Here is a 25,524-nt window from a genome sequence, read left to right on the forward strand (position 1 = left end):
ATAGAATGGATAAACAAAAAGGTCCTACTGTATAGCACAGGGAACGATACTCAATATCCTATAATAAACCATAATGGAAAAGAATATGAAAAAGAATATGTATATATGTATATATAACTGAATCATTTTCTGTACAGCAGAAATTAACACAACATTGTAAATCAACTATACTTCAATAAAATAAATTTTTTAAAATGCATGTGGTTTTGGTTCATGGGTGTTTTTACCATGTAAATGCTATCAAATGCTATATCTGACCACATAGCTTGCTTTTTCACTCCCAACTATGTGCCTTAGAGCCCTTCCCATGTCAGCACACGTGACCTGACTTTATTCATTTTAACTTCTGCACCATATTCCACTGTCTGGACAAAACTGTTTGCCAATGTTTTCTCAAAACTTTTTTATTTGGCTCCAGCTTTAAACGAATTGTCCAAATTGGTTTAAAAGAAACATTTCCAACCACTAGGCCATGATTTTTTTTATAACTTTCATGCACACTTGGATGATTTTACAATTTTTAGAACCATTTCAAAGCACTTTTTATTGCTTTTTAAGTTACTGTGTATTTTTTTTTTAATATTCCAGTTCATGCTCAGCCTGCACTACCTCCTTGCCCACTTTGCTATGTTTCACCATTTTTTTTTCCAATTACTTGTTTCTTTTCCTTTTAAGTGGCTTTTACTAGTATAGTTTTTACTGCTCCACGACATTATTTTGCAGTCAGAACTGAAGCTCTGGCCAAAAGTACAATACATGCGGCCTCAGTGTGTGCTCAGAGCCACGGCAGAGGCTCAGAATCAGCAGCAGCTCAAACATTACAGGCACCGAGTGTGGGCTTATAAGCATATCATTCAAAAGTCTCCAAATTCAGAAATCATTACCAAACACACTGATCAGTCTTTCATTTCAGTCACTTTGTCATTCTGACCAGTTTATTTGGGTTCTAAATATTTTTGACTAAATCAGCTGCTACTATCACCCCATCCTCTGAGGCCAGCCACATCGGGCAGGGCTAACTTCCTTCCTGGTGTCCCTAGAGGCCCAATGTCCAGGGACCAGCACAAAGAGGAGAGGCACCAGTGGGCAAGACCAGGGGATGGGGGCTGTATTGGTCTAAAGCTCTCAGCCCTTTCGGGAATGAAGTTTAGACCCTGCTGCTGCCACCTTGGTCCCAAGCTGACCTCAGGGATTAGAGCAGGGCTAATGAGGCCAAGGCCTCAGGTCTGATCTATTCCAGGGATATCTGTTTTATCTCCCAAGGCCAGAGTCGGTATCTTGACCTTGGCCCATTGCCTGGCAAATGGCAGAGATTAAGGAGGGACCCAATGGGAGACAGAGGATGGCTTAGTAGCTCCCTCTCCTGCTGTAGGAATAACTCCAAGCCACATCCTATGGTTGGTGGGTGTTTAGGGCCCAGTACACGGATGACACAGCCCCAGGATATTGTAAAGTAAGACTATCTCTTTGGAAGGGGCTTAGATAAAGAGAAAGGCCCCTCCCTGTTTTGGATTTCAGAGGCAGGATGAGCCCCATGGAAGCTCTCATCCTGAGAGATGCTTTGCACCCCCTTCTAATCTTTAAGCCTTGTTATCTACTGGCACTGAGGCACAAGGCCTGCACCTACAATCCACGTTCACCCCAGCAGCCTGGGCTTGCCTCCCTGGGGTGGTCACATGCCTCATTTGACTCCCACACGCCTGCCATGTGCACAGAGTAGCACACAGGACCAAACTCCCACTTGCAAAGGCATCTGTGTTCTAATCCCTCCTGTCCCCAAAGTTAAAACCTGGTGGTCCAGCCAGCACATCAGCCTTCAGACATGTCTGGTTTATCCTACCCAGAGATGGCCCACACCATGCTTTTTAAGAGTTTAAATTAGTTGCCAATATTTAAAAAGTGTGGTTTTTACTCTCAAATCTCTAGCTTCACTCCAACTATCAGGCCTGATTCCCACATGGCAGTGACTGCCCGAGCAGAACAGCAACCGTTTTAAGCGGCATCTGTCCTCTTGAATTCACACTGAGCCCCACTGTTCCCCGTGACACCTCTCCCTCTGAAGTCAAGGGTCAGTTGCCATCGACCACTCTGTTTGCATCACTTTCTCTTGCACTGAGTTGGTTTCCCTTGTTGATGCTGTCTGCCTGGCCTCAGTAGGCATCTGGGTTTTCACCTGCCATCATGTACCCATATACCACCTTGTGTCACCCAGGGCTCTGTGTCCATCCCCCTCCACCACCACCCCTCCCCAGCCCTCACCTTGTGATGTCTTCTGTCAGCTGGGCAGGGTCAGGGGGGTAGAACTTGACTGTGAAGGCAAAATTCCAGGGGCTGCCTGAGAGGAGAAGATGGGGGAGAGATCAGAGAGGCCCCATCTCCCCCGTGGGTGGCCCAGATGCACCATGCCATGGGCAATTTTTCAGTCTTCCCATAACAATCATTTTAGGACAATCCAATAAGAGACCCTGGCACATTATTCCCACTTGACAGATGAGGAGACTGAGGCCCAGATTAAAAGACTTGTGAACTAGCAGTGGGAAGGAAGGTAGAAAGAAAGAAAACAATGGTGTATGCCAGGCATGCTGTTAATTACTTTACAAACATTGCTTCATTAAACCTCACAACATCCCTGTAAGTAAGTCCTATGATTAAACCCATTTTGTAAATGAGGACGGTGAGGCCCAGGCAGTAAAGTGGCCAGTCCAAGGTCACAAGCTAGGAAGTGGCAATGCTGAGGTTCAGACCCAGGCCACCTGGATCCAGAGCCCATGCTCTTCCCTCTACACCAAAGTCTGTGCCCCAGGACATTAGTGGGAAGATAATTAATCTAGAAAATACCACCTTAAACAGGTTTCCTAACTTTGGACTTCTCAGAGCCCTCACTCTGCTACTGTGCATTGCACCTCTTGAAGGGGGACATGCATTCAAGAGTTTCCAAAATCCATTTGACCTGTTGCATCCATTTGTCACAGGGCATCCTTCCAGATTAAAGTTTCTCAGAAAACATGTTGCAAAACTCTGCCCTATATGATGTTGACTCCATCTCAGATGGCAGAATTGGATTATAAACAAGACCCAAAAGCAAATATAATGGGCTAAAAGTAACAAAGAACATTTCACAGGGGTAAATGTTAACCTCCACGTTTAGATATGAAAAATCAATGGTACACCTTTACAAGGTAGAGAAAAATAAACGCTGAGGTTTCAGCTGGAAACAAGCTCTGCAAACCAAGAAGAGGGATGACCACTTAAGAAGAGGGGGGGAGGGAGGAGGCCTTGATGAAAGGCCATAATCCAGAACAATGGTCAGACCACCCCTGGGACATTTTGGGCTCCATGCTCTAAAGGGACCTCTGACAAAGTGAGAAAGAGAGGCCCATCCAGGGCAGGGCTGTGGACAGAAGGGCTGGAGGCCATGCCATCACTACCATCCTTGTCCCTGTGGGCATCACCATCTTCACCATACAGCTGTCATGTCTCCAACACTTACTAAGTGCTGGTCGCTTGGCTTGCTAAGAACTTGACACGTGTTTTTGGAATTTAATCTTTATAGTGATCCTGAGGTAGACTTTCCTTTTAATAGATGAAGGTTTTGAGAGGTTAAGTCATTCTCCCAGGATCACCCAGCTAGTCAGCGATAGAAAACAGGTCTAGCCTCTGATCACATGACTCCACAACCTAGGCTCCTGACTGCAGCTGACTCCTTGGAAACAGCAGCCTCAAGGGGAAACAATCCCGGTCTCAAGAATAATAATGGGGGAGTTCCCTGGTGGCCTAGTTGTTAGGATTCCGGGCTTTCACCGCCATGGCCAGGGTTCAATCCCTGGCCGGGGAGCTGAGATCCCACAAGCCGCACAGCACAGCCAAGAAAAAAAGAGAGCGAGAGAATAATGGTAATAATGAATAATAATAATAATGGCTAATACAAACTGGGTGTTACTATGGGCAGGCACCTTTTAGGTGTTGAACACCTAATAACTCATTTAATCCTCACAACAACCCTAAAGATAAGGGTTACCCCCACTTTACAGATGATGAGGCACAGAGCAATTAAATAACACGAGAAGTAGTGATGGAGTCAGGATTCAAATCCAGGCGGTCTACTTCCCGTGTCTGTCCTTTTAACCATCACACCAGATTGCCTCCTACTATGTGAAGCACCTACTATGTGCTGGCTGTTGTCCACACTCACATCACTGAACCTTCATCCCCACCTAGTGAGGCAGTAATCACTAATCCACTTGCTAGGGAGATGCGGGAATCCAGAGAGGTGGAGGAATTGCCCCCAGTGCCCTAGGTGATGGGCCCTGAGATTTGGGAGGAAATATACCCAACTCTGAAGGCCAGGACATAAGGACTCAGGTGCCACCTTCAGAAGGTTGGAGTTGTCACAGATCAAGAAAGTGGGTAAAAAATTGCTCTGTGGGGGCCCCAGAAGCCAGAACTGGGGTGAATGGGTGGAAACTGCAGGGGTAGGAACAGAGACTGTGGCTTTACTAAATAAAGGAGGAAGCCCTGCTCCTTCATAACCCGAGGGGATCACTTCTTGCCCTGGGGAGGGAGCCGAGACCCAAAGATTCTGTCAGGAGCTTCTCTTTTCTAAGGTCCTGGTCCTTCTCAAACACTCTCAGCCACGGTGTGCGTTCTGATTCTTTCAGGCATGAGAGCCAGGCCTCCCAGCTGGGCTGGGGTTCCTGGGGACAGCATAAAGGCCAGGCCTAGGACCCTGTTGGCCCCAGAGAAGGGGGCTCTGTCCGTGAGCCTGCCTCTTTATCTCCAACTGACAGGAGGCTGCAGGAAGCATCCCTCAAGCCCCCTCCTGCATAGTCAGCTGGCATCCCTAAGGCCCAGCTGCCTGCTGTCACGGCAACAGGCTTGGCTATAGCTTTCCAGCCAGGGGACCAGGAAGCCCAAGCACAGCAAAGGGGAGGAGCCCCCAGTGGAGGCACCGCTGCCTCTAGGCTCCAAGTCCCCACTCACTGCATGCCCCCTGGCTGAGGCCACCTACCTCCCCCTTCTGGCGTTTGAAGGCTGCCCCGCCCCTCCCAACATGCCTTTTTTCCTCTGGGCCAGAAAAGACAGGTTTTTGGCCTGCTCATCTGTCTTCAACCCAGGCCTTGAAAAGAGTGCAGGATGGTGCTGGGAGGCCAGGGCTCAGGACCTGGCGTGGCCCATACCTCACTCTGTGATCTTGGGTAAATAACTGCCTCTTTCTGGGCCTCAGTCACCCATCATTAAACACAGGACACGTTCACTCCTCTCAGTTGGCAGAGTGGCCTAGAGTACTGTGGGGACAAGGAATCTGATCTGAGTCAAAGGTCACTGACCACCGAAGCCCGCCCTGGCCCTGGACAGAAGGGTGGCTGTTTTGAGGCCATCGGTTTGTCCCCTTGTCCTAGATGACTCTGCAGGTCCCTTCCAGGGCTGACATCCTGAAGGCAGCTGTGATCCCTCTGCTAACCTGCTGGGTGACTCCAGACGGTCATTCCTCCTGTGCAGGCCTCAGGCTCCTCATCTATAAAACAATACCCTGCCTTCCCCAAGATCTGCCACACACAGCAAACGAACTCATGGGTCCGAACGCACTTCCCAAAGGAGGAAGAAGCAGCACAACTAGGGCCCTCAAGGCCTGGAGCCCCCCCTCCACCCTTCCACTACCAGTTCCAACCACAGCAAGTCACTCACTCCGGATCTGCTTCTTGATTTCCTTGGAGGGGTCCAGCCAGTTCTGTAGGAGAAGATAGAGTTCTTTAGAGGGAGACAGAGGAGGGGACTTGGGTAGGGCTAGGAGAGAGAAACATCCCGAAATAGCCTGCCAACAGCCCCTTAGCTGGGAACACCCTTCCCTGGCTGAGCTGTCTGGGTCCCTTCCCCTGGGACTGGGAGGTGAGGGAATGAGGCCTGGCTTCACTCAGGGTTTGGGACCCGGGGCCCTGGGCCTGGCAATGCTTGGAGGCAGCACGGTGAACGGGTAATGCAGCTGCAGTGGGATTGGTGGGAAGAAGGAAACTCAGGCAGGAGCTTCCCAAGGGTGGGGAAGAGGGGCTGGGGGTGAGTGCCTCAGCTCCCGCAGGAAGCCATGCCACGGCTCTCCAGATACCTATCTGAGGCTGACTTGCAGGCCCCCAAGGAAGGACAGGGGCACAGGGGAGACAGAGAACTGAGGATGGACAGGGCAGGCTGAACCCTGGAGGCGTGCAGACAGAAGGTACCTAATGAAGAGCTGAGGGCTGATGGAAGCCATGGGATGTGGCCAGGCCAATGGGGGCCTAAGGGAAGAGACCCCCCCCTGCCACCCAGGGAAGGCCTTCCAGCCAGCCCCGCTCCCCAGCCCAGGTACCTTCTGGCTGTCGGCATCACAGAAGGTCAGGCCAAAGTAGTCCTTCTCCAGGAGGTTGAGGTGCTCACAGACCAGGTCAAACAGCACCTGGCCCCGGCCGTGTTTCTGAAGAGAAGAGCAGAGCTGCCGTGAGGCCGGAACACACCTCAGGGTGGGGCGGGGAGATGTCCCAGGCTCCACCAGGACGACGTGAAAACCCGCAAGAGGTTTCCAGCATCTGGGGAGGATCTCAGCACTCCTGCCACCCACCTGGCTCTGCTCTCCAAGTCCTAAGGAATCTTGGGGGGACACTAATGCCTAGCCCATCAACTGCCTTCTTCCAAGCCCTCCTGGGGTCTTCCTAGAACTCAGACCTGCTTGGGGGAAAGCCAGAGTGGGGTGGGGGAGTGACTGATTTTTCCTTCCTGTACAGTGATTAGGAGAAACAGGCTAAGTTGGACCCAAGGAGCAGAAAACCAAAAGTCTGAGTTTTGAGTGTGAGAGGAAGAGACAAGCCACCTGACCTGTGAGGGACATGGGCAGGGGAGGAGGGGAGGGCCTGGGACTCAGGGTCACAGCGTGACTCTCCTCCCCTGGCCCCTCCCCTTACACTAAGGGAGCATCACCTCTACCCAGGCCGCAAGTGAGGTTCCACGGGGGCTCACAGAGCCTAAATCAGCCTCAGTTGCAAGCAGCACCGTTCGAGCCACCTTCTCCCCCCAACTCCCATCAGCAAGGCGTGGTACCTCTCTGAACACCATCTGGGCCTGAGGATTCAGAAGACAAAGCCCAGAACCTGGCTGGGTACCCCAAACCCACAGGGGTGAGGATAAGCATCAATAAAGAGATCACGGGGCAGGGGGCGTGTGAAGCAGTCACTACCCAAAGAGGCAGTGGACTCCAGGGAGCGGGTGGGGTCCCTGCAAGGTCTGGGTAGGCCACCGGGGACTGGCGCCAGGCCTGACTGTGGGGAGTAGCTGGAAAACCAAGGGATTCCTGAGCCTGGAGGAGACCTTCAGAGAGAGTGGCCTCGGTCAAACCCTTACACTCTTCTAGGGCAGCTGAAACAGCACCTTGGGGTCACCATGGGCAAGAGGGAAGAGGGAGAAGATATCCCTCTGTTTTGCCCAGGAGTAGGCAAGGCGTTCACCCTGCAACCTTTCTATGGAAGAAATAAACGTTAAAAAAAAAAAAAAACCCAACCTGGCAAAGACGACAGAGCCAGCCTCCCAGGCCTCAGAAGTCGGTCCCTTAAGACCAGGAATCGGGGGAGAAAGGGAGGTGGGTCCTGTCACTCGGGGAGAAAGGGAGGTGGGTCCTGTCACTCTCAGCAGTAAGGCCACCCTCTGGACTCTTCCATACACCTGGACGGGCCAGGAATGGTGCCTGGACCGGGGCAGAACCTCGAAGGGGGCGAGTGAGAGCTCAGAATTCGGGTGGGAGTTCCAGCCCGTACAGGAAAGGGAGATGCTACATGTGGGGCCAGGAGGGCTGACCCCAGAGAGGAGGTGTCTGCCCAGCCACCCACTGTGGGCCAGAGCCATGCCACAGGGTGTCTCCACAGCCTGGGGGGAGGGTCCTTCCAATGGGCCACCTCCCTATGCCTGGGGGACACCTCACCACGGAAGCCTCGAGTGACCAGTTTGTCCTGGTGCCCTGGATAGGGTGCTTCACGGGAAGAACCCTCCTCCACACCCGTTATATACATGAAAATGATTCTGGTTGAAACCTCAGCGTCTGCTGGGCGAGATGAAAGAGCCCAGGTCCTACCAGGCTACAGATCAGCCGCGAAACGGCGACTCCTTGCCAAGGTACAGCCACCCTGAGAAGCCTTTTCCTGGCACCAGCCCTGTGCCTCGCCTAACACTATCTGCAATCAGAAGAGCCCTCTGCGGGCCTCGGTGCCACCATCTGTGCACAGGAGGGCTGGCCGGGTCATCTCCCCAGGACGCGGCAGTCGGTCCAGGCCTCCATGAAGAGTGGACGCCCTCTGGTTTGGCCCAGGCTGAATGCGCACAGAGGCCTGTCCTGGCTCTGAGGACGGTCGACCAGGGACGGGGCCTGTGGTGCTCCCTACCTCCACCTCACACTCATACTCAGAGGCATCGAGCAGAGTGACTCGGCAGACGGCACTCTTGTATTTCTTGGCAATCTTCTGGGGCGATTTCTGGGCCTTGCTGGGTGTGGTCCTCTCTGACAGGCCATCGGCCTCCCCGTAGTCCTTCTCCTCCATGTCTAGGCTCTGCAGGTCCAACCAAGGGAAGGGTTTAGTCAGCGAGCTAGAAACCATAGCCTTTCATCCAAATGAGATGCAATAAGGATGCAGCTGGGGCTCAGACAGACCCCAAAATGAGAGCCACTGCCCTCTAAGACTCCCCCCAGGTGACCACGGTCTATGGTGGGTGTGTGCAGGAAGAGAGCCAGAGCTTCTGCGTACAATGGGTGGGCTCATACGAGGGGTCCACTGCTCCCCTGCAGGCGGGAGCATCCCACAAAAACCACACCCAGAGGCCAGAGCTGTCCTATCCGCCTAGAACAGTGCATGAGTGATCAGGACATGGTCTCCTCCTTCTCAGTCTGTCACTGGGTCTAGCATGAGGCTGGGACTGATCTGGTGGAGGGAAGGGAGGTCAGAGCCCTGCCCACTAGTCCTAACTCTGTCACTGACACCCTCAATGACCTTGGCCAAGTCCCTGCCCTCTCTGGTCCAGTTGTGAATTAGGGGAGGTGTGAATTCAATGGCTAGATGAACCCCCAAGACCCCTGTCTCTTTTTAGGGTGATGAATTTTGCTCTGCAGTCACCCTGGGCTTGCCCCGCTAGAATGGACAGCCTTGGGGGATAGGAAAATAAGGTTGAAAGAACACCGATTTTCAAAATCAGATCTAGATTTGACTTGCACTTCTGTCACTTTAAAGCAATGTGACTTTGGGTAACTCACTTCATCCTGCTGAGGCTCTGTTTCCCCAAGTGTAAAATGGGGAAATCAATAGTTACCTTCTTAGGTCTCAGAGAATTAATTATAAAAATGAACACTATGCCCCCTGCACAGTGCTTGGCAGGTAATGGGTCAATAATACATCTCAGTTTCCTTCTTTCCTCCCTCCTGGAGGACGGGCTGGGCAGGAAGAGGGATCCCGTGCTCTCAGGCACACACCTGTTCAGCAGGCCGAGCGTCCTGATGGGCCGGATGCTTCTCATTGGAGTTGGCCTCGGGATGGCCGTGGCCTGCGGGGGTCACAGGGGTGGTAGCTGCGGCGGCTGCCTCAGGCTGCTGCGGGGCCTCCTCCTGAGCCTTCTTCACCTCAGAATCTGGGCCTGTCTCTGTTGTCATGGTGACCAGCACGCCTGCATTGGCACGAAGGAGAGAGCATGTGATGGGGGAGAGGGGCAGCAATGGTGCGACAGAACGGTGCGAGGGGGACAGGAACCACACATGCAGAGAGACAGATGGAGAAAAATGGACAAAGAGCCACAGGGAGAAGGAGGAGGGAGGGAGGGAGAGACAGAGGAAGTGAGGATGGGGACAGAGTCATGAGAAGTGAGGGGTCAGTGGCAACAGCCGAGGTCACAGACCCCCACCCACCCTTGTGCCCATATAGCTCCTCAGGGACTCCAAGCTCTTGGCCCAGGTCTGGAATCAGGGCCCTTCCTAAGGGCGAGGAGAGTCTCTCCAGGCGGCCCCGCTCTGCCAAGAGCACCAGGGACAGTCAGTGACCACCTCCAGGCAGGCCCTTGGCCAGGCTCTCTCTCCCACTACAGCACCTGGCACGTGGTAGCCCCTCAATCAATGTTGGATAAATGGAACTCAACCCAAAGAGCCCTGTGCTCCCGGCCTTTCCAGCCCTGACGTCCGACAAGGCTCTTCATGCCCCAAGCCTCAATAATTCCTGCCCCCTGACTTCACAGGGATGTTGTCAGGATGTATTTAAAGGGATAACGCAGGAAGGTACTCTTAAAAAACGCATAGCCCTGATGATGTCAAAGTCAGGCGAACTGGGCTCGGGCTCCACATCTGCCACAAATGGGCAGTCGGTTGGTCTCACTAGGACTCATCCAAAAAAGCAAGGGACTTAGAAATTATCTCTGCAACCGACTATTCTTATCATTTCCCCCTCAGAGCAGGAAGTGAGGAGATTTCAGAGAATCAAGGACCTGTTGCCCAGCTGCTCTTTGGAATAAGCAAATTGCAAAGAGAGAAAAGGAGAGAGAGAAAGAAAGAGAGAGAGAAAGAAAGAATGGCATGGTCCCATTTTTATATTAAAAAAAAATACCAATAACCTCAACAATACATCTTTGTGTTTGTGCACATGTAGTAAAAGATCTGAAAAGATACTTACCAAACTGTTAAGAGAGGTTAATAATTCAGAAGTAGATAGAGGAAAAAGAGAGAGTTCCACAGGGTGGGATAAGAGAGGGAGCTTCATTTTTTACTTCATACACTTTGGAATTACTTGTATAATTTTAAAAATACATCTATATTTTTTTAACCCACAAGTTGTTTGTTTGTTTGTTTGTTTTTAGGAAGGCAAAAGCACCCATTTCTGACCCCCAATGATGAAAACAAACCTCTCAAAAAAAAAAAAAGTTTGGAGCTAAAACCGGGTAACAGAGAAATGAGCAGGAACCCTCACCCCTGAGTCTAGAGCCTTCCTCTGAATCCATCATACTAAATGAGAAAGATCCAGATGAGACTTGGCAGGTCCCTCCCTCACCCCACCCACCTTGGGGCCTTGGATGGGCAGTTAGACAGACAGACACGGGATTCACCCTGGGCTGTGCACATGCTCCAAGCCCCAGCCCCACGTTTCCTTTTTATTCTTCAGTTTCTCCCCCTGCCTTCCAGGGGCCACCAGTCCCACCCAAAGCAAGGGACACTGGACAGAAAGTCAGGGGCCCTGAGCACCCCACTCAGCCACCCAACATCTCTAGGGCCCTAGAGAGGCCAGGAGCATCCTCAATTCCCACCTCGTGGATAATGAGTGGAACACTTTGTAAGCTGGAGCTCATAGCACAAATGAGAGGGTCTGTTGTTACGGATGCCGCTGTTAACAAGATGAGGAGGAAGGGAAGACCTTGGTCCACATTGCCTCATCCCCACCCAAAAATGCTTTCCACTCATGTCATTACCCCGGGCTTTAAGGGTATAATTTAAAGCCACAGTTAAATAAAGGCTCTCTGTTGCTTATATGACACTAAGTGCTGACTCTGTGCCAGAGCTCAAAGCAAGAAGAGCTGCTCCAGGGGGGCTCACAGCCTCGTGGTGTCAAACTGAGACATATCTGCCTGGCTCTGGATTTCTTCTAAGCCCTCACTGGAGGATATCAGCCATAACGCTAGATAAGGCCTACAGGGAAGAACGCTGAAAATAAATGCCTGCTTAATTTTGCTTCAAAAAAAAAAAAAAACAACCAAAACCCATAGACTAATCTGTATGTTTTGTGCTGGGAGAAGCAGAATCCACATGCCCCTCATGGGTCCAGGGAGCCCCAGAGACTTCAGCATATCTACTCCCACCTCTGCCTCAGTCTGATTTCAGCCCGTACTCTCTGAACCTTCCCTGGGCCTGCATCATCTTGGAAATAGCCAGGAGAGTAATCTCAAATAAATATCCCAGTCTTTCACCACCCAGGTCTCCAGCAGAGGCTGCTGGCATGACTGCCTGGTGCTGGGAGAACCTCAGAGGAAAGGAGCTGGAAGCCTTCTGAGATAATGCAGTCTTCTCCTCTTCTGTTACAGGTGAGACCCGGAGAGCAAAAGAGGCTTCAGTGGGACTTCCCTGGTGGCACAGTGGTTAAGAATCCACCTGTCAATGCAGGGGACACGGGTTCGAGCCCTGGTCCAGGAAGATCCCACATGCCGCGGAGCAACTAAGCCCGTGTGCCACAACTACTGAGCCTGCGCTCTAGAGCCTGCGAGCCACAACTACTGAGCCCGTGTACCGCAACTACTGAAGCCCGAGCGCCTAGAGCCCATGCTCCGCAGCAAGAGAAGCCACCACGATGAGAAGGCTGTGCCCTGCAACGAAGAATAGCCCCTCTCGCTGCAACTAGAGAAAGCCCACGCACAGCAACAAAGACCCAATGCAGCCAAAAATAAATAAATAAATAAATATATTAAAAATATATATATATATATATGGAAGGGACTTCCCTGTTGGTCCAGTGGTTAAGAATCCACCTTCCAACGAAGGGGACGTGGGTTCAGTACCTGGTTGGGGAACTAAGATCCCACATGCCGCGGGGCAACTAAGCCTGCGCCCTGCAGAGCCCACACGCCACAACTGGAGAGCCCGGGTGCCCCAAATGCTGAGCCCATGAGCTCTGGAGCCCGTGAGCCACAACTAGAGAGAAGCCCACGTGCTGCAACGAAAGATCCCGTGTGCTGCAGCTAAGACCCAATGCAGCCAAATAAATAAATTTTTTTTTTTTTTAAATCATGGAATCATGGAAAATTTTCACCTGAGTGAAAAAGCATGATACACAACAGTTTGTACAGATTGACCCTATTTTGATTAATGCACACATACAGTTACAGAAATTTCAGCAAAGTGTTAACTGTGGTTGTTTCTAGAAGGCAGGTATACAAATTATTTTTTTCTTCTTTCTGTTTAACTGTAGTTCTCATTTCCTCTACTATACTTGGAGATTTCTTGAATGATTTAAAAAAACTAGAAGTTAAAAAATAAATTTTTCCAATGCACATGGCCTGGTATGACAGGATAAGAAAGAGATAAATAAAATCTGTTTAAACTCTAAAAAAAGTTATGAATTAAAAAGAAAAATCACATTATTATTTTTTAAAGCTATGATGAGATCCTTCTTTATCTCATAAGTCCAGGGATAATGGCATGGTTCTCTCACTGGGGCACAGAAAGTGAGCCAAGAACCTGGCCTTGGCTTCTGCCACAGCCAGTCACATGGGCACAGTTCTGCCCAGGCCCAGGTCAGCACAGACTGATGGAGCCCGCTGGGCGGCCAAGCCGGCCAGGCACTGTAGGGGACCCAGAGGGACATGTGCTGGTTCCTGTGGAGCTCATTGTGACACGGGAGGATGATACTCACCCAGGATGTGACTTAGATTTGCCAGTGTACATTTCAGCCTCTAGAAGATTCTAGGACCTGGTGATCAGGAGTATGGCCTGGCGTTCCCAAAGAAGACTTATAGGGTAGGGAGTGCAGGGTGAGGGAGCTAGGTTTTGAAAAAAGGGAGAATCTAGACAGGTGATGGCAGGGAAGGCATTTGGGCTGAGTCACTATGTGGGCAAACGCCCAGATGTGGGAATAAGTAGGGCTGTGCGGAGAACAGGGAGGAGCCTTGATATCTTGACTTCTTGGAACAAGAAGCCTATAAAGGTGAGTTCCACCCAGCCTGGCAGGAGGGACAGGCTGGAGTCAGGGAGAAGGGAAGGAGTGGGGTGGGGGGATGGGGGCTGGCAGCTTTGCAAGAGTCAGAAGTGTTACTCTGCTGGAAAGGGCAAGACTCCCTTTGCTGAGCCACTGCGGGCCAGGCCCAGCGTCCGGGACTCCATACACAGTCATCTCACGGACCCCTCCATGCAGGGCAGCAAGGCAGGGGGCAGACCCAGGTCAGTCAGACCTAGACACGGAGGCCGGCTCCACCACTAGCTCACTCTGGGACCTTGGGCAAGTGACTTCACTCCTCTGAGCCAAGGTCACCTCACCTATAAAACAGAGATAGTCCTCCCTCCCTCTCGGGGGAGGGGGGGTGATGGAGATTCAGGAAAATAACATAAAGAGGGCACCCAATAAAACAACCCTGAGAGGGTCCAGAATTACAAGCAGTAATGGGAAGCCAGAGTGGGGAGTGGTCTGCGAAGCAGGAGTTTAGAAGTGCCCACCCAGGGACTTCCTTGGTGGTCCAGTGGTAAGACTCCACGCTTCCACTGCAGGGGGCACGGGTTGAATCCCTGGTCGGGGAACTAAGATCCCACATGCCGCATGGCGCGGCCAGAAAAAAAACAACAAAAAAGAAGTGCCCACCCAGAACAGATGGATAGAGGGAGACAGAGGCCGGCAAAGCCTAACTGATGACACTAACATATGAAAACCCAAATGCACAGGATTAGAAAAGGGAAAGGTCAGCCAGAGAAGTAAATACTGACAGTGCCTGCGCCAGCCCTGTCTGGAAGAGAGGGGCCCAGTGAGGCCCAGCACGCTTGCCTGGCCCCCTCTGGGGCCAGCTCAGCAGGCTGTCAGCCTCTGATGCTCTTCAACATTGCAACCACTGGCTGGCTCCCCGGGTTTGCCTTCCGGGGTCACTAAGCAGCCTTCAGACGCTGTGGCTTTCCATCTCGGTAACCTGCAGGGAAAGGGTGTCCTTGCCCAGAAGAGGCAATATCCACTTGGCCTGCAGTTGTACCTCTCATTTAAAATGAATCGACCAGTTTATACATCAAGCTGTCCCACCAGGGTTAGCATGACTCAGCATCTCTGAGCCCAGTAAATTGGATTTGTTCTTTTTCTCCATCCCCACTTCCATCCAGGTCCAAGCCACTCTCAGCTCCTGCCTGCATGGCTGGCCTATCTCTTCCATGGCCTCCCTGTAGCCACTCGGGCCCTCTTAGGGTTTATTCTCCACAGAGCAGCCACAGGGATTTCTTCAAAACTCCATTGGATGCCCTCTTTAAAACCTCCAATGACCTCCCATCAAAATAAAACAGAAATTCTTTACAAAGCTCTGGGTCCCTGCTTCAGCTCCCACCACTTCCCCACCCCTATTGCCACCATCACTGTGACGATGGTGTCACACTGGCTTTCTGTCTGCACCTCAGCCACGCCAGGCTTGCCCCTGTCTTGGGGGTTGCCCTTAATGGTCCCTCTGCAGGGACAGTGGGCTTGTCCCCTGTCTCTTGACATCTCTCACCTTTCAGATCTCAATCTATGTGCTCCTTGATCACTCTGTCTAAAGTGGGTCCCTCCTTCTATTTTTTTGGTTATAGCTGGTTTTTCGGTTTTGCTTTATTTTGTTTTTGCCATTTTAACCACTTTTAAGTGTAACAATTCAGGGGCATTAATTACATTCACAATGTTGTACAATAACCACTACCATCTCTTTCCAAAATTTTTCATCGCCCCTCAAACAGAAACTCTGTTCCCATGAAGCAAGCATGCCGGGTTTGGTTTTTTCATAAGTTCACAAACGGAACTTATACTGACTGACTGACTGACTTGTTTCTATTCCTCCTCTACAAAGACAAAAATTTATCTATCTCAGGAATTCCCTGGCGGTCCAGTGGTTAGGACTCTGAGCTTCCACTGCAGGAGGCCTGAGTTTGATCTCTGATCAGGGAACTAAGATCCCACAAGCTGTGCAGCGTGGCCCAAAAAAAAAAAAAAAAATTTATCTGTCTCATTTGCCATTTTCCCCAGGGTTTAGCGCAGTTCTTAATAAATAACAATAATAAAGCTAACATTTATAGAGTTTGCTATTTACCAGGCACTGATCTAAGCATCTTACATCAATTAACTCATTTAATCTTCATAATAACCTATATATAGGTACTCTTAATATCTCCATTTTACAAAAGAAGAAACTAAAGCACTGAGAAGTGAAGTAACTTGCCCAAGATCACGCAGCCAGTAAATAGCAGTGTCAGAATTCAAACCCAGGGAGTCTGGGATCAGATGGATGGGTAGATGGATAAATGGAAAAACACATGGGTGATGGGTGGATGGAACACCAATGAGACAAGTCTAGAGACCTGGGCTGCATTCACCTCGGGAGCCTTTCTGGCTACCAGCCAGCCAGCCTGTCCTGACAACTTATCAGACCTTAAGAGGCTGACTTTTCCATCCAAACTCCTGATTATTATCCGCCTGATTTTACTGATGAGGACACAAAGACCCAAAGAGGTCTACCGATTTGCCCAAGGTCATAAGGTGTGCCAAGTCTCTCTGGCTCCAAAGTCCGTCCCACTACATGACATTTCAGCAGCCTCAGGGGGTTTGTGCTGAATAATTTCTCCCAGGGGTGAAGCTGGCTAAGGAAAAACTTCCCAAGATTGAAAGGCAAATACACTTGGAAGAGCTGAATTCAAAATCAGGACCACTGTTTCTTGTTTCAGTTCTGCCACTTCCTATCTGATGGGCCTTGGGTGAGTCACTTCCCCTTTCTGAGCATCAGTTTCCCCATTTGTCAAATAAGGATGAGAGCTCCTGTCCTCCCACTTCAGAGCAGGGCTGTGTAGAGAAAGGATGTTTCAGAGAACAAAAGGACTTTGAAATACAAAAGTTACAGTCATGCTAAAGACAAGGGAGAGTATATCACAGATGTTTACAACATGTGTACCGGAAGCCTGCCTTTGCAAACATACACATAGCAATGGAACAGCATGAGGGGACACACAGCCACGAGTGCCCATGGTCATGAACAATCACTCCCTAGCCAGGAAGGTTCTGTTCTAAATCTGAGACACTGACGACTTCTACCCAGGTGTTTGTGGGAATGCTGAACCAGGTAGGAACTAATGGTAGGAAGGAGTGGAGAGAGAAAGAAATGGACAGGGTGTGAAAAACACCAAAACAAAGAGAATGCTAGGCAGAAAGTGAGATTCTTCTGTTCTGAATGATGTTTTCAATGATCAGAGTTACCAGGATAATCCTTCTTTCTTTTGGGGAAACCAGGGAGTACATCTTCCCCGTCCCCCTCCAACCATCTCCTGGGCTGTTGGTCCTCATCTGCACCCCCAGAACCATGCCCTGCTCAAAGAAGCGGGAGGATGAGCCCTTGGACTGTCCTTTGAATTCCCTTGCCTGCTAACCTCTGGTTGCCTTTGGCCAATGGGAGGCACTGGCAGGAGGTCAGAGGGTGGAAGCAGAGAGGGACAGGGGTGTATCTTCCCAACTGCCCTCCCTGTGGTTCTGGTGGTGGCTGAATCCCCTCTGGGACAGCTCCTTGCACAGGCCCAGCCATCGCTGAATTCTGGTAACACTATTCCCTCCCTCTGTTCATTCAGGCCAAAGGGAGGTAATAGCTTCTGTCACTGTGAGTTTGCAGGTACCCCTTGTGGGTTCCCTTAACCCTGCTCGCAGCTTTATTAACTTCTCCAAGTTGAAGCATCTGAGTGGAATTCTATTTTCTGCCAGAATCTGACTGATACACCACCTCACCCTAAATAGATATACGAATTAGAGAGGGAGGGGAGGAGAAATTGGGAAGAGGCAGTCTAGTCTAGTGGTTAAGGATAAACTAGGAGACTGGAGACCTTGAACACTCCCTTAACTTCGCTGTGACTCAGTGTCTTCATCTGTAAAATCACGATGATAATCTTACCCACTTCACAGGTTTACTATGAAAACAGAATCGGACCATGCCCGCAAAGCACTTACATGCCAAAACCCACAGTTAGTGCTCAAGAAATATTAGAAATTCTCATCTTGAGTTCTGAGTCTAAAGGCTCAAATGTTAACAACACCATTCCCTTAGAGCAGGAATTTTTTTGGCTTTTTAAAGGGGGTTCTCTGGGTTACACAATTTTTCTACTATGAGCATGTATTACTTAGGAGTCAGAAAAGAAGAAGAAAAGAATTAGAAGAAAAAAACGCCGTGAGAGAGAGAGAGAGAGCCTGCTATTCTTCCCCTCTGGGGATGATGTTACTTGCCATCGGGATCTCCCCAGTACGGAACATTCACTTCCTTGAGTGACAATCTCCAGGTGGACATGAATGAAATGACCGCCTGTGAGGAGGGAGGAGGGGCACTATGCCGCCCTCCCAGCCGGTCTCCTAATGGAGTCAGAGGGGTGGAAACAGGAGCTGGGCCTGCAGTCATTCCCACTGCTGCTCAGGTCCGTACACGGCAGTGGGGAGACGGCAATTTGTCAGAGGCCTGCGGTACCCATGGGCACCGCATTAAATAAAACCAAGCAGTGTGAAGAGGCTGCCACCCGTCAGCACTGGCTTCTTGCCCAAAGGTTTCACGTGCCACCGCGGAGCCACAGACTGATGTGCAGCTGTAGGCCGGGGACCACGTGACATGCCCAGAACTGCAGAGTAACAGCATCAGAAAGGAGAAGTGCCTCCCGCTTGGACCACACTGACGACTGCAAAGGCAGACAGAGACCTCCCTCTGGCGGGACATCCTCTGAGAGCCAGACAATGAGCTAGCTGCCTTCCAGGCTTCGTCTCCTTTGAGCTCCACAAGGGTCACACAAGATAGGTAGGTTTATTCCCCAGGCAGGCTCAGCTGGCCAAGGTCACACAGCTACTCAGCTTGAGTAGAGCCGGGACTTGGACCCAGGTCTGCTGACTCACAGCCCCATGCTCTTCCCCCTCGATCCTGCTACATCCCACCACCTCCGACTTGCTGTCAACCACGTAACCAAAGCTACCGTTGCTCTGGATGTAGAAATAATAACAGCAGTATCAACCCCTCCCACATGCAGGGTGCTTTACAATCTAAAGGATGCGTTTATTATCATCATTCACTTGGACCTCACCAATCAGCAGTTGGTGAGAGGCAGCACGGAACTGAAGTTACAAACATGGGCTTTGGAGCAGTGTCCTTGCCCCCTCGGGTTCCGGGCTCCGCTGAGAAGGGAGGCAAGGAGGGGAAAGAAGTCAGGAGAAGCAGCAGACCTTCCCTGGCAACGCTTCGTGATCTCGCAGTTTCTGAATCTCTCTCACTTGATTTTGTTTAAACACTAGGAAAGTTCATTGTCAGCGTTTTTTAGAATAGAGTAAAATTGGAAACAACTTTACATGTCCATCAACCCCCTGTTGACGGCCAAATGAACTAGGATTTATCCATTGAAAAATGAACAGGGGCTTCCCTGGTGGCGCAATGGTTAGACATCCGCCTGCCAATGCAGGGGACAGGGGTTCAAGCCTTGGTCCAGGAGGATCTCACATGCCGTGGAGCAACTAAGCCCGTACACCACAACTACTGAGCCCACGAGCCACAACTACTGAGCCCACGTGCCACAAATACTGAAGCCCTCAGGCCTAGAGCCCAAGCTCCGCAACAAGAGAAGCCACCGCAATGAGAAGCCTGCACACTGCAAAGAGTGGCCCCCACTCGCCGCAACTGGGGAGAGCCTGCGTGAAGCAACAAAGACCCAACACAGCCAAAAATAAATAAATAAATTAATTAATTTTAAAAAAAGAAAAATGAATTACGAAAGTATTACATATCTATTGTGAACATTTTTGAGATGGATTTCATATACACTGACACGGAAAGATGTCAGCATATAGAATGAAAAAGTATAAGTATTTCTGTGGCTGTTCACGGCTGCATATTATTTTATCCACTGGATGTTCCCAAACGTTCTCAATCATCTTCCTATTGTCGGGCACTTAGTCCCAATTTGCTACTATTATGGGAGAAGTCTGATGGGGATTCATCCAAAGGAAATTATGCAAAAAGAAAAAAAAAAAAAAAAAAACCAGATGCACAAAGACGCTGCACAACCTTCGGAATGACTGAAGGGAGACCAGTCCTTCATCTTAAACTCATGAGGCTGCAAACCAAATGCACACCCCCCACCCCAAGCTGCTCCTCCCCCGACCACTCCAGGGGACATCTCAGTGCGGTTTCCACCTTCCTTCCTCGCCAGCCCTCGAGGTCCACAGTGCAGATGTTTTTCCTGCAAGGCCGAGCCCACCCGTTCCTTATGGTCCTTACAGTTGCCAAAGGGACCTTCCCAGACATGGTTCTGTCATGCCCCAAACGCGTGCCCCGTGCAGACCAAACACCCGCAAAGGTTCCGGCAGCCTCCAGGATCCTTGTCAAGTGGAAACACCTTAGTCTGACATTTGAGAGAGACTAAAGGGGGTGGGAACTGATGTTAGCTGAGCCCCTGTGGTGTGCCAGCACTGCTCTAGATCCTTTACATAACAACCCTAATGTGGTCTCAATCAGACAGGTATGTTTGTCCACATTTGACAGATCAGGAAGCCAAGGCTCAGATCAGCTAAGTGATAGCCCGAGGGCACGTGGCTAGTACACAGTGGAGCTGGGACTAGAGCTCAGGTCCGGCAGATTCCAGAGCTTTGACAAAGACCCAAACACAAGCTGACTTTCTGAGTCACCTCCCAGCACCCCCAGCTCCCTGCACCATCAGCTGCATGCACACCAGACTGCCCATTCTTCAAAGATGCCCCTATTTCCCTCCCCTCTGATCCAGGGGAGTGGGTGCCCTTACCCCCACAGCTATCAAAATTCCACTTGGCCTTTGGTGCCCAGCACAAAGGCCCCAATCTCCTTGAAGCCTCCGCTGATCACCAGAATAGGAATCCACGCTGACATAGGCCATAGCACCTCCTTTACCTTCCCTGTGTCATGTCCGTGTCTCTCTAGGCTAGACTGGGAGACCCTTGAGGAGAGGATGCTTCCCCAGAGGACATATACGACCTGCAGGAGGTACTCAGGGAATATTTTTCAAATTGAACAAAACTGAGTATGACCTCTGAGAAGAAACTGTGGGCGGCTCGCATTGCCATCAGGAATGTGGCTCTGACTCACACTGCCTAGATTTGAATCCTGGCTCCCCAACGACCGAGCTGTGTGACCTTGAGCAACTGTCTTTTCTTTGCTAAGCCTCAGTTCCCTCAATCTGTAAAATGGGAGGAAGAAGAATTCCTACCTCAAAGGGTTTTGTGAAGATTGTGTGAGTTAAGCCCTTAAAGCAGGTGCCTGGCATGTAGTAAGTGCTCGATAAATGTTGGCTGCTACTATTCTTACCCACAAGCCTCCCACCCACAAAGGAAGCGGTTCCAGCGTGCTCCCACCCCCACCCGCCCACCCACGCTCCCGTCCCCTCCCCTCAGGGCCTCCTCTTCACAGTCCCAGCTGGTGCCCCTGCATTCCCTCCCTTGTATTTTCTGGTCATTGGGTTCCTATCAAATGTGGCAGGGGTGAGTGTCAGGGCCAACCGGCCTCAGAGCCAACCGGTCTTCCCTCATAGTCAATGGGAGCAGGGAGTCCAGAGCATTCCCCACTTCCAGGGGATCCTGGCCGGGAAGCAGAAAGCCACAGCCAACCCCTCTCTCAGGCTCCCAGCCAGTACCTCTCTGCCCCTACCCCTCAGGACCACAGGAGCACGCGGGCCACAGAGCCTCCCTTGCCTCGCAAGGTCCAACATGTAGACCTCTCCACCTGGACCAGCCCTGGCACATCAGGTGTCTGGCTCTGCTGGACACCAACCTGGTATTCCCAGACACTGCCCCAGGTACAATGCCATGGTAGAGAGAGGGGTTCTGGACTCAACCACACACTTTCCAGCTGTGTAACCTCAGGCAGGTAACACGATCTCTCTGAGCCTTAGTTACTCATCTGTAAAAAGAAGATAATAATAGCACCTACTTGTCAGGGTTGCTGTGAGATAATGCAAAGCACTTACCATCCCAGTGCATGGCATACAGTAAGTGCTCAGTAAATGTCCTCACTCTGATTGTGTAATCATTGGTATCACTCCAGATAAAGATTATTATCCTTTTTTTATAAATGGGGACACAGAAGTCCAAGAGGCTCACAAGGACACCCATGCTGGAGCGAACACAGAGGCACCTCCGACCTCAGCCAGTCTAGTCAGGAGACCCTCTCTACTGCCCCCGCATGCTCAGGCCCAGAACTTGCCTGGGCACCAGCATCCTCTTGGCTCTGGATACTCCCAAGAGGGACCAGGGCTACCAGCCACCTATGCCTCAGCCCTGGCCCATTATCTGTGAGGCAGCCTGACCTTTCCTTCTCACCTTTTGGGGGCAAGGCCTGGGAGACCAATGTAAGGCCCCTCCTAAGAGGTAGACTCAGGCTCCAGGCTATAATGCCCAGCCCATCAGGGTCCTGTGTATGGAACAGCCGCGGCAGCAGAGAAGCAGGCATTTGGGCTGCAAGAACCCCAAACCAGTTAGAAGAGCTGGGTACATTAGTGCTGGCTCTCTCACCCAGTTGCCTGTCACCTTGGACAAGTCATTCTTCCTCTCTAGGCCTCATTCAACGCTTCAATATTTACTGAGTGAGGACTACAGGACCAAGCATTCCACTCATGCTGGTTCTGGGAAGCAGTCTTCCATGAAGCTCACAGAACTTGGCCCAGGGAACGGCCATGTGGCCCAGGAAGGGTTTAATAGGAATAATGCCCCCTGCACTGATCTCCTCCAGGACTGCCTTGAGGGGCCCCTCAAGGAACCATGTGCACACACACAAATCTGGTACATGGGGTCAGCAGGCAGGCATGACCTCAGACTGGTCGGCAGAAGCCAGCTTCATCTCTGCATGGAGTTGGCAGAGCCTCCCTGGGCCACAGTGGCTCAGAGAGGAGGCTGGCACAGGCCGCCACTGCCGCAGGCTCCATATGGAGGAATGGGTGGGCAGGCGGGCACACAGTCGCCTCTCTTCTCCACACCCTTGTCCGGGACAGGCAGCATCGATTCTTCCAGGAGCTTCTGAGGGCATCATTCGCGTTCCTAGCTCTCAACCTGGCCCAGCTGCTAGTGAATCTGGAGGACTCCTAATGCTGGGAGGTGGCGGAGAGATGGAGCAGCTGAACCCCACAGGGCCTCAGAGAGGTCCTAAACCCGGCCCTCTTACACTCCCACCTCTGGGTGCAGAGGAGGCGATATGAGGATCCAGAAGTGAAGGCAGGAACACACGGCAGTGTCTCTCCCTCACCAATGCGTTCTCAGAGCTCTGGAGCGGGAGGGGGTGGGGGTGGGAGCTGGGAAGCAAGGACCACGGCCGGTGCCGCAAAGGAGACCAGTATCCTCAGTACTCCTTCCTCGTCCTTGTCCAGCCTCCTACGGTCCCCATGGACCATCCCCCGCCATAGCTCTGCCAGACAGTGGCCTTAGCATCTGGTAAGTACCCTGGTGGCTGCAGTCACTCGCCACCACAACCATGCCTGCCCCCAAGATCCCAGCCTCTTGGGCCCTTGGATGTCCCCAAGTGTGAAGGTGCCAGACACAACTGGGACCCACAAGTCCTCTCCCTCTAACGGGTAGGGGAAGCCTCTGGTCAGGACAACACCAGGCCAGAACCTCAGTGGTCCTAGGGCTAAGTTCTATCCCCCCAGCTTTGGGAGACTCGGAAGGGAGGTGGGATGGGAAGTGAGCCCCGAGTGGGGAAAAGACTGTAACCAGAGGGTGAGGGTGAGGGCGAGAGCTCCCCAGCATCCCAATCTTCAGCCAAGAGACTGTCCTGCAGCATCGGAAGCCTGGACGGAGATATCCAGAGCGCTCTCGGCCTCCACGGAGGCGGCAGGAGTGGTCTCGGAGAACGGAGCGGGCCAGCCCAGCACCCAGCACAATCGTTCATCCCTACAGCAAGCGTCAGCCCCCTGGCCTGCCCTCCTCTCTCTCCAGGCCTCGGGGAGGCTGCAGACCTGGGAGGTAGGGAGGAACTGCAAGGACCTCCCCCGCACTGGCCGGAGGGCCAAGAGCCTGCAAACTCAGTTCCTGCCGGTCGGTCCCGACCTCCCCCAGGGCTGGAGGCTGGGCCTCCGGGTCCCGAGCCCCTAGCCCCCCGTGCCACCTGATCCCCCGCACGTGCCTACCTGGGCCTGGGGGTCCCCATCTCGGGCAGGCTGGGCGGGGGGCGCCCCCTCGGATCCTGCGGGCCGGCAGGCCGCGGGGCGGGGCGGGCGCGCCGGGCCGCGTTGGGCTCTGCGGAGCAGCCTGGTCCGCGACACCCCCGCCCGCTGATGGATGCCGACTGCAGCAGCGGCGGCGGCGGCTCGGCGTGCGCCGGGGGCTGGGCACCGTGCCTACAGCCCCGGGCCTGGCGCCCGTCGCGCGGCCAGTCCCCGCCCCCGCCCGGCCTCTGCGCCCAGCCCTGGGGCAGCCGCCGCGCGCCTGCCTGCTCCCTCGCGGCGGCCCTGCCCCTGCCTCCGCCTCCTCCCTGCCGGTCTCCCTCTCCCTCTCTCTCAGGCTCCCAGGCCACCTCCTCCCGGGCGCTGCCACAGCGGCAGTTACCCGACCACTGCGGGACTGTGCATCGGCAGCCAAGTCCGGCGCCTCCGCTGACCCCACCCTGGCCTTGGACAGCCCCTGTCCCCGCTCGGGCCAACCCCTGTTGGGGGCTCGGCGGGGGAGGGGGGGGGCGGAGGGTAGAGGAAGAGGAGAGGATCCCTGACTCAGAAGGGGTGACTCAGCCTCAGCCCACCGAGCCCAGCCGAATACCCTCACCTCCCCGGCAGCTCAGAGCTCGGGTCAGAACTTCCCTGGGACTCAGTGCTCCTCCCCCACCGGGGAGGAGGTCATGCAAATGTCTCCTGGGATCCCGCGTGTGTATGTGTGCATTTGTTCATATGTGCTTCGGTGACAATGACCATAAGTGTAACAGTGGGGAGTGGGCCCGTGTACAGATGTTTCTGGATGTGCCAGGTGTGCATCCAGGCTCCAGGAAGGTGGGGTTGGGGGGTGGCCAGCTGGCCTGTGGCACTGAGGTCCTGGCTCAAAACCAAGTGAAGCCCTGCTCCTCTCCAGCAGCGCTGTCTCAGAAAGCCCTCCAGACCAACTCAGGAGATCCACAGCGAGGACCTCCAACGGCCTGGCTTCTAGTCCAGCTCTGTCATGGGCCAACCAGTACCTCTGGACACGTTGCTTTCCTGCTCTGGGCCTCACTTTGCCAACAGTGAAGGAAAGGGTGGATGTGCCTATCTCTCAGGGTCCCAGTTTGTGGGGAAGTCCTGAAAGATGGTTGTGTAACCCACAACATGATCCCCAAAGATTTCTGCCCATGGGTCCACATTTGCAGCCCACATGACCCCTACTCCCTAGCCAGCACCGCCACCATCCCAGGCATACACATCTATTCTTTCCTTCTTCAAATCATTCCTGAGGACCTACTATGTGCCGGCCACTGTTCTAGGCACTGCAGAATCCACCACACCGGAAATCACAGAGGCCCAAAGCTGGGACGCCACCCAGGTGTGAACCAAGCCATCCGCACCACCACCCCCTCCCCATGGCAGGCTGCATTTCCTTCAGTGTCAGCCTCACCACTGGGCTGTGTCCCTTAGTGTCCACCTCACCAGTATCCACCTGAACTCCCACACTCCAGCAACAGGCAGCCCCCTCCCTCCACTCCTCTCTCCCAAGGTGGATGCTCCATCACAGTGACCTTCCACCCCAGATCCTAGTACCAACCCTAGGGCCTCCACAGAACAAGGCTATGCCCTCTCCCCAGCCCCCCTCAGAGAACCCAAGATAGCAACCATGTCCCTTCTCCCCACCCCCAAATCAA

At 52.4% G+C, this 25,524-nt stretch overlaps 1 protein-coding gene across 33 annotated transcripts in view; it reads right to left on the reverse strand.

Annotated features, from left to right (window-relative positions):
- The window catches only part of EPB41L1 (erythrocyte membrane protein band 4.1 like 1), a 136,729-nt gene that overhangs the window by 45,937 nt on the left and 65,268 nt on the right, over positions 1-25,524 (reverse strand). For 6 of the 33 annotated variants that reach the window (XM_082361880.1, XM_082361885.1, XM_082361909.1 and 3 more), the window contains 5 exons: positions 9,476-9,666; positions 8,397-8,561; positions 6,341-6,445; positions 5,686-5,728; positions 2,260-2,335 (listed from right to left, as the gene is read on the reverse strand). In XM_082361880.1, coding sequence (XP_082218006.1) covers positions 2,260-2,335; positions 5,686-5,728; positions 6,341-6,445; positions 8,397-8,561; positions 9,476-9,652 — 566 coding nt within the window. In that variant the 5' untranslated portion in view covers positions 9,653-9,666. Of the gene's footprint in view, positions 1-2,259; positions 2,336-5,685; positions 5,729-6,340; positions 6,446-8,396; positions 8,562-9,475; positions 9,667-23,833; positions 24,230-25,524 lie in introns of those variants that run through there. The other 27 variants (XM_082361902.1, XM_082361904.1, XM_082361898.1 and 24 more) reach the window with 23 other exon arrangements.

The sequence above is a fragment of the Balaenoptera borealis genome (genome assembly GCF_965194805.1).
Source record: "Balaenoptera borealis genome assembly, chromosome: 16".
Lineage (NCBI taxonomy): Eukaryota > Metazoa > Chordata > Mammalia > Artiodactyla > Balaenopteridae > Balaenoptera > Balaenoptera borealis.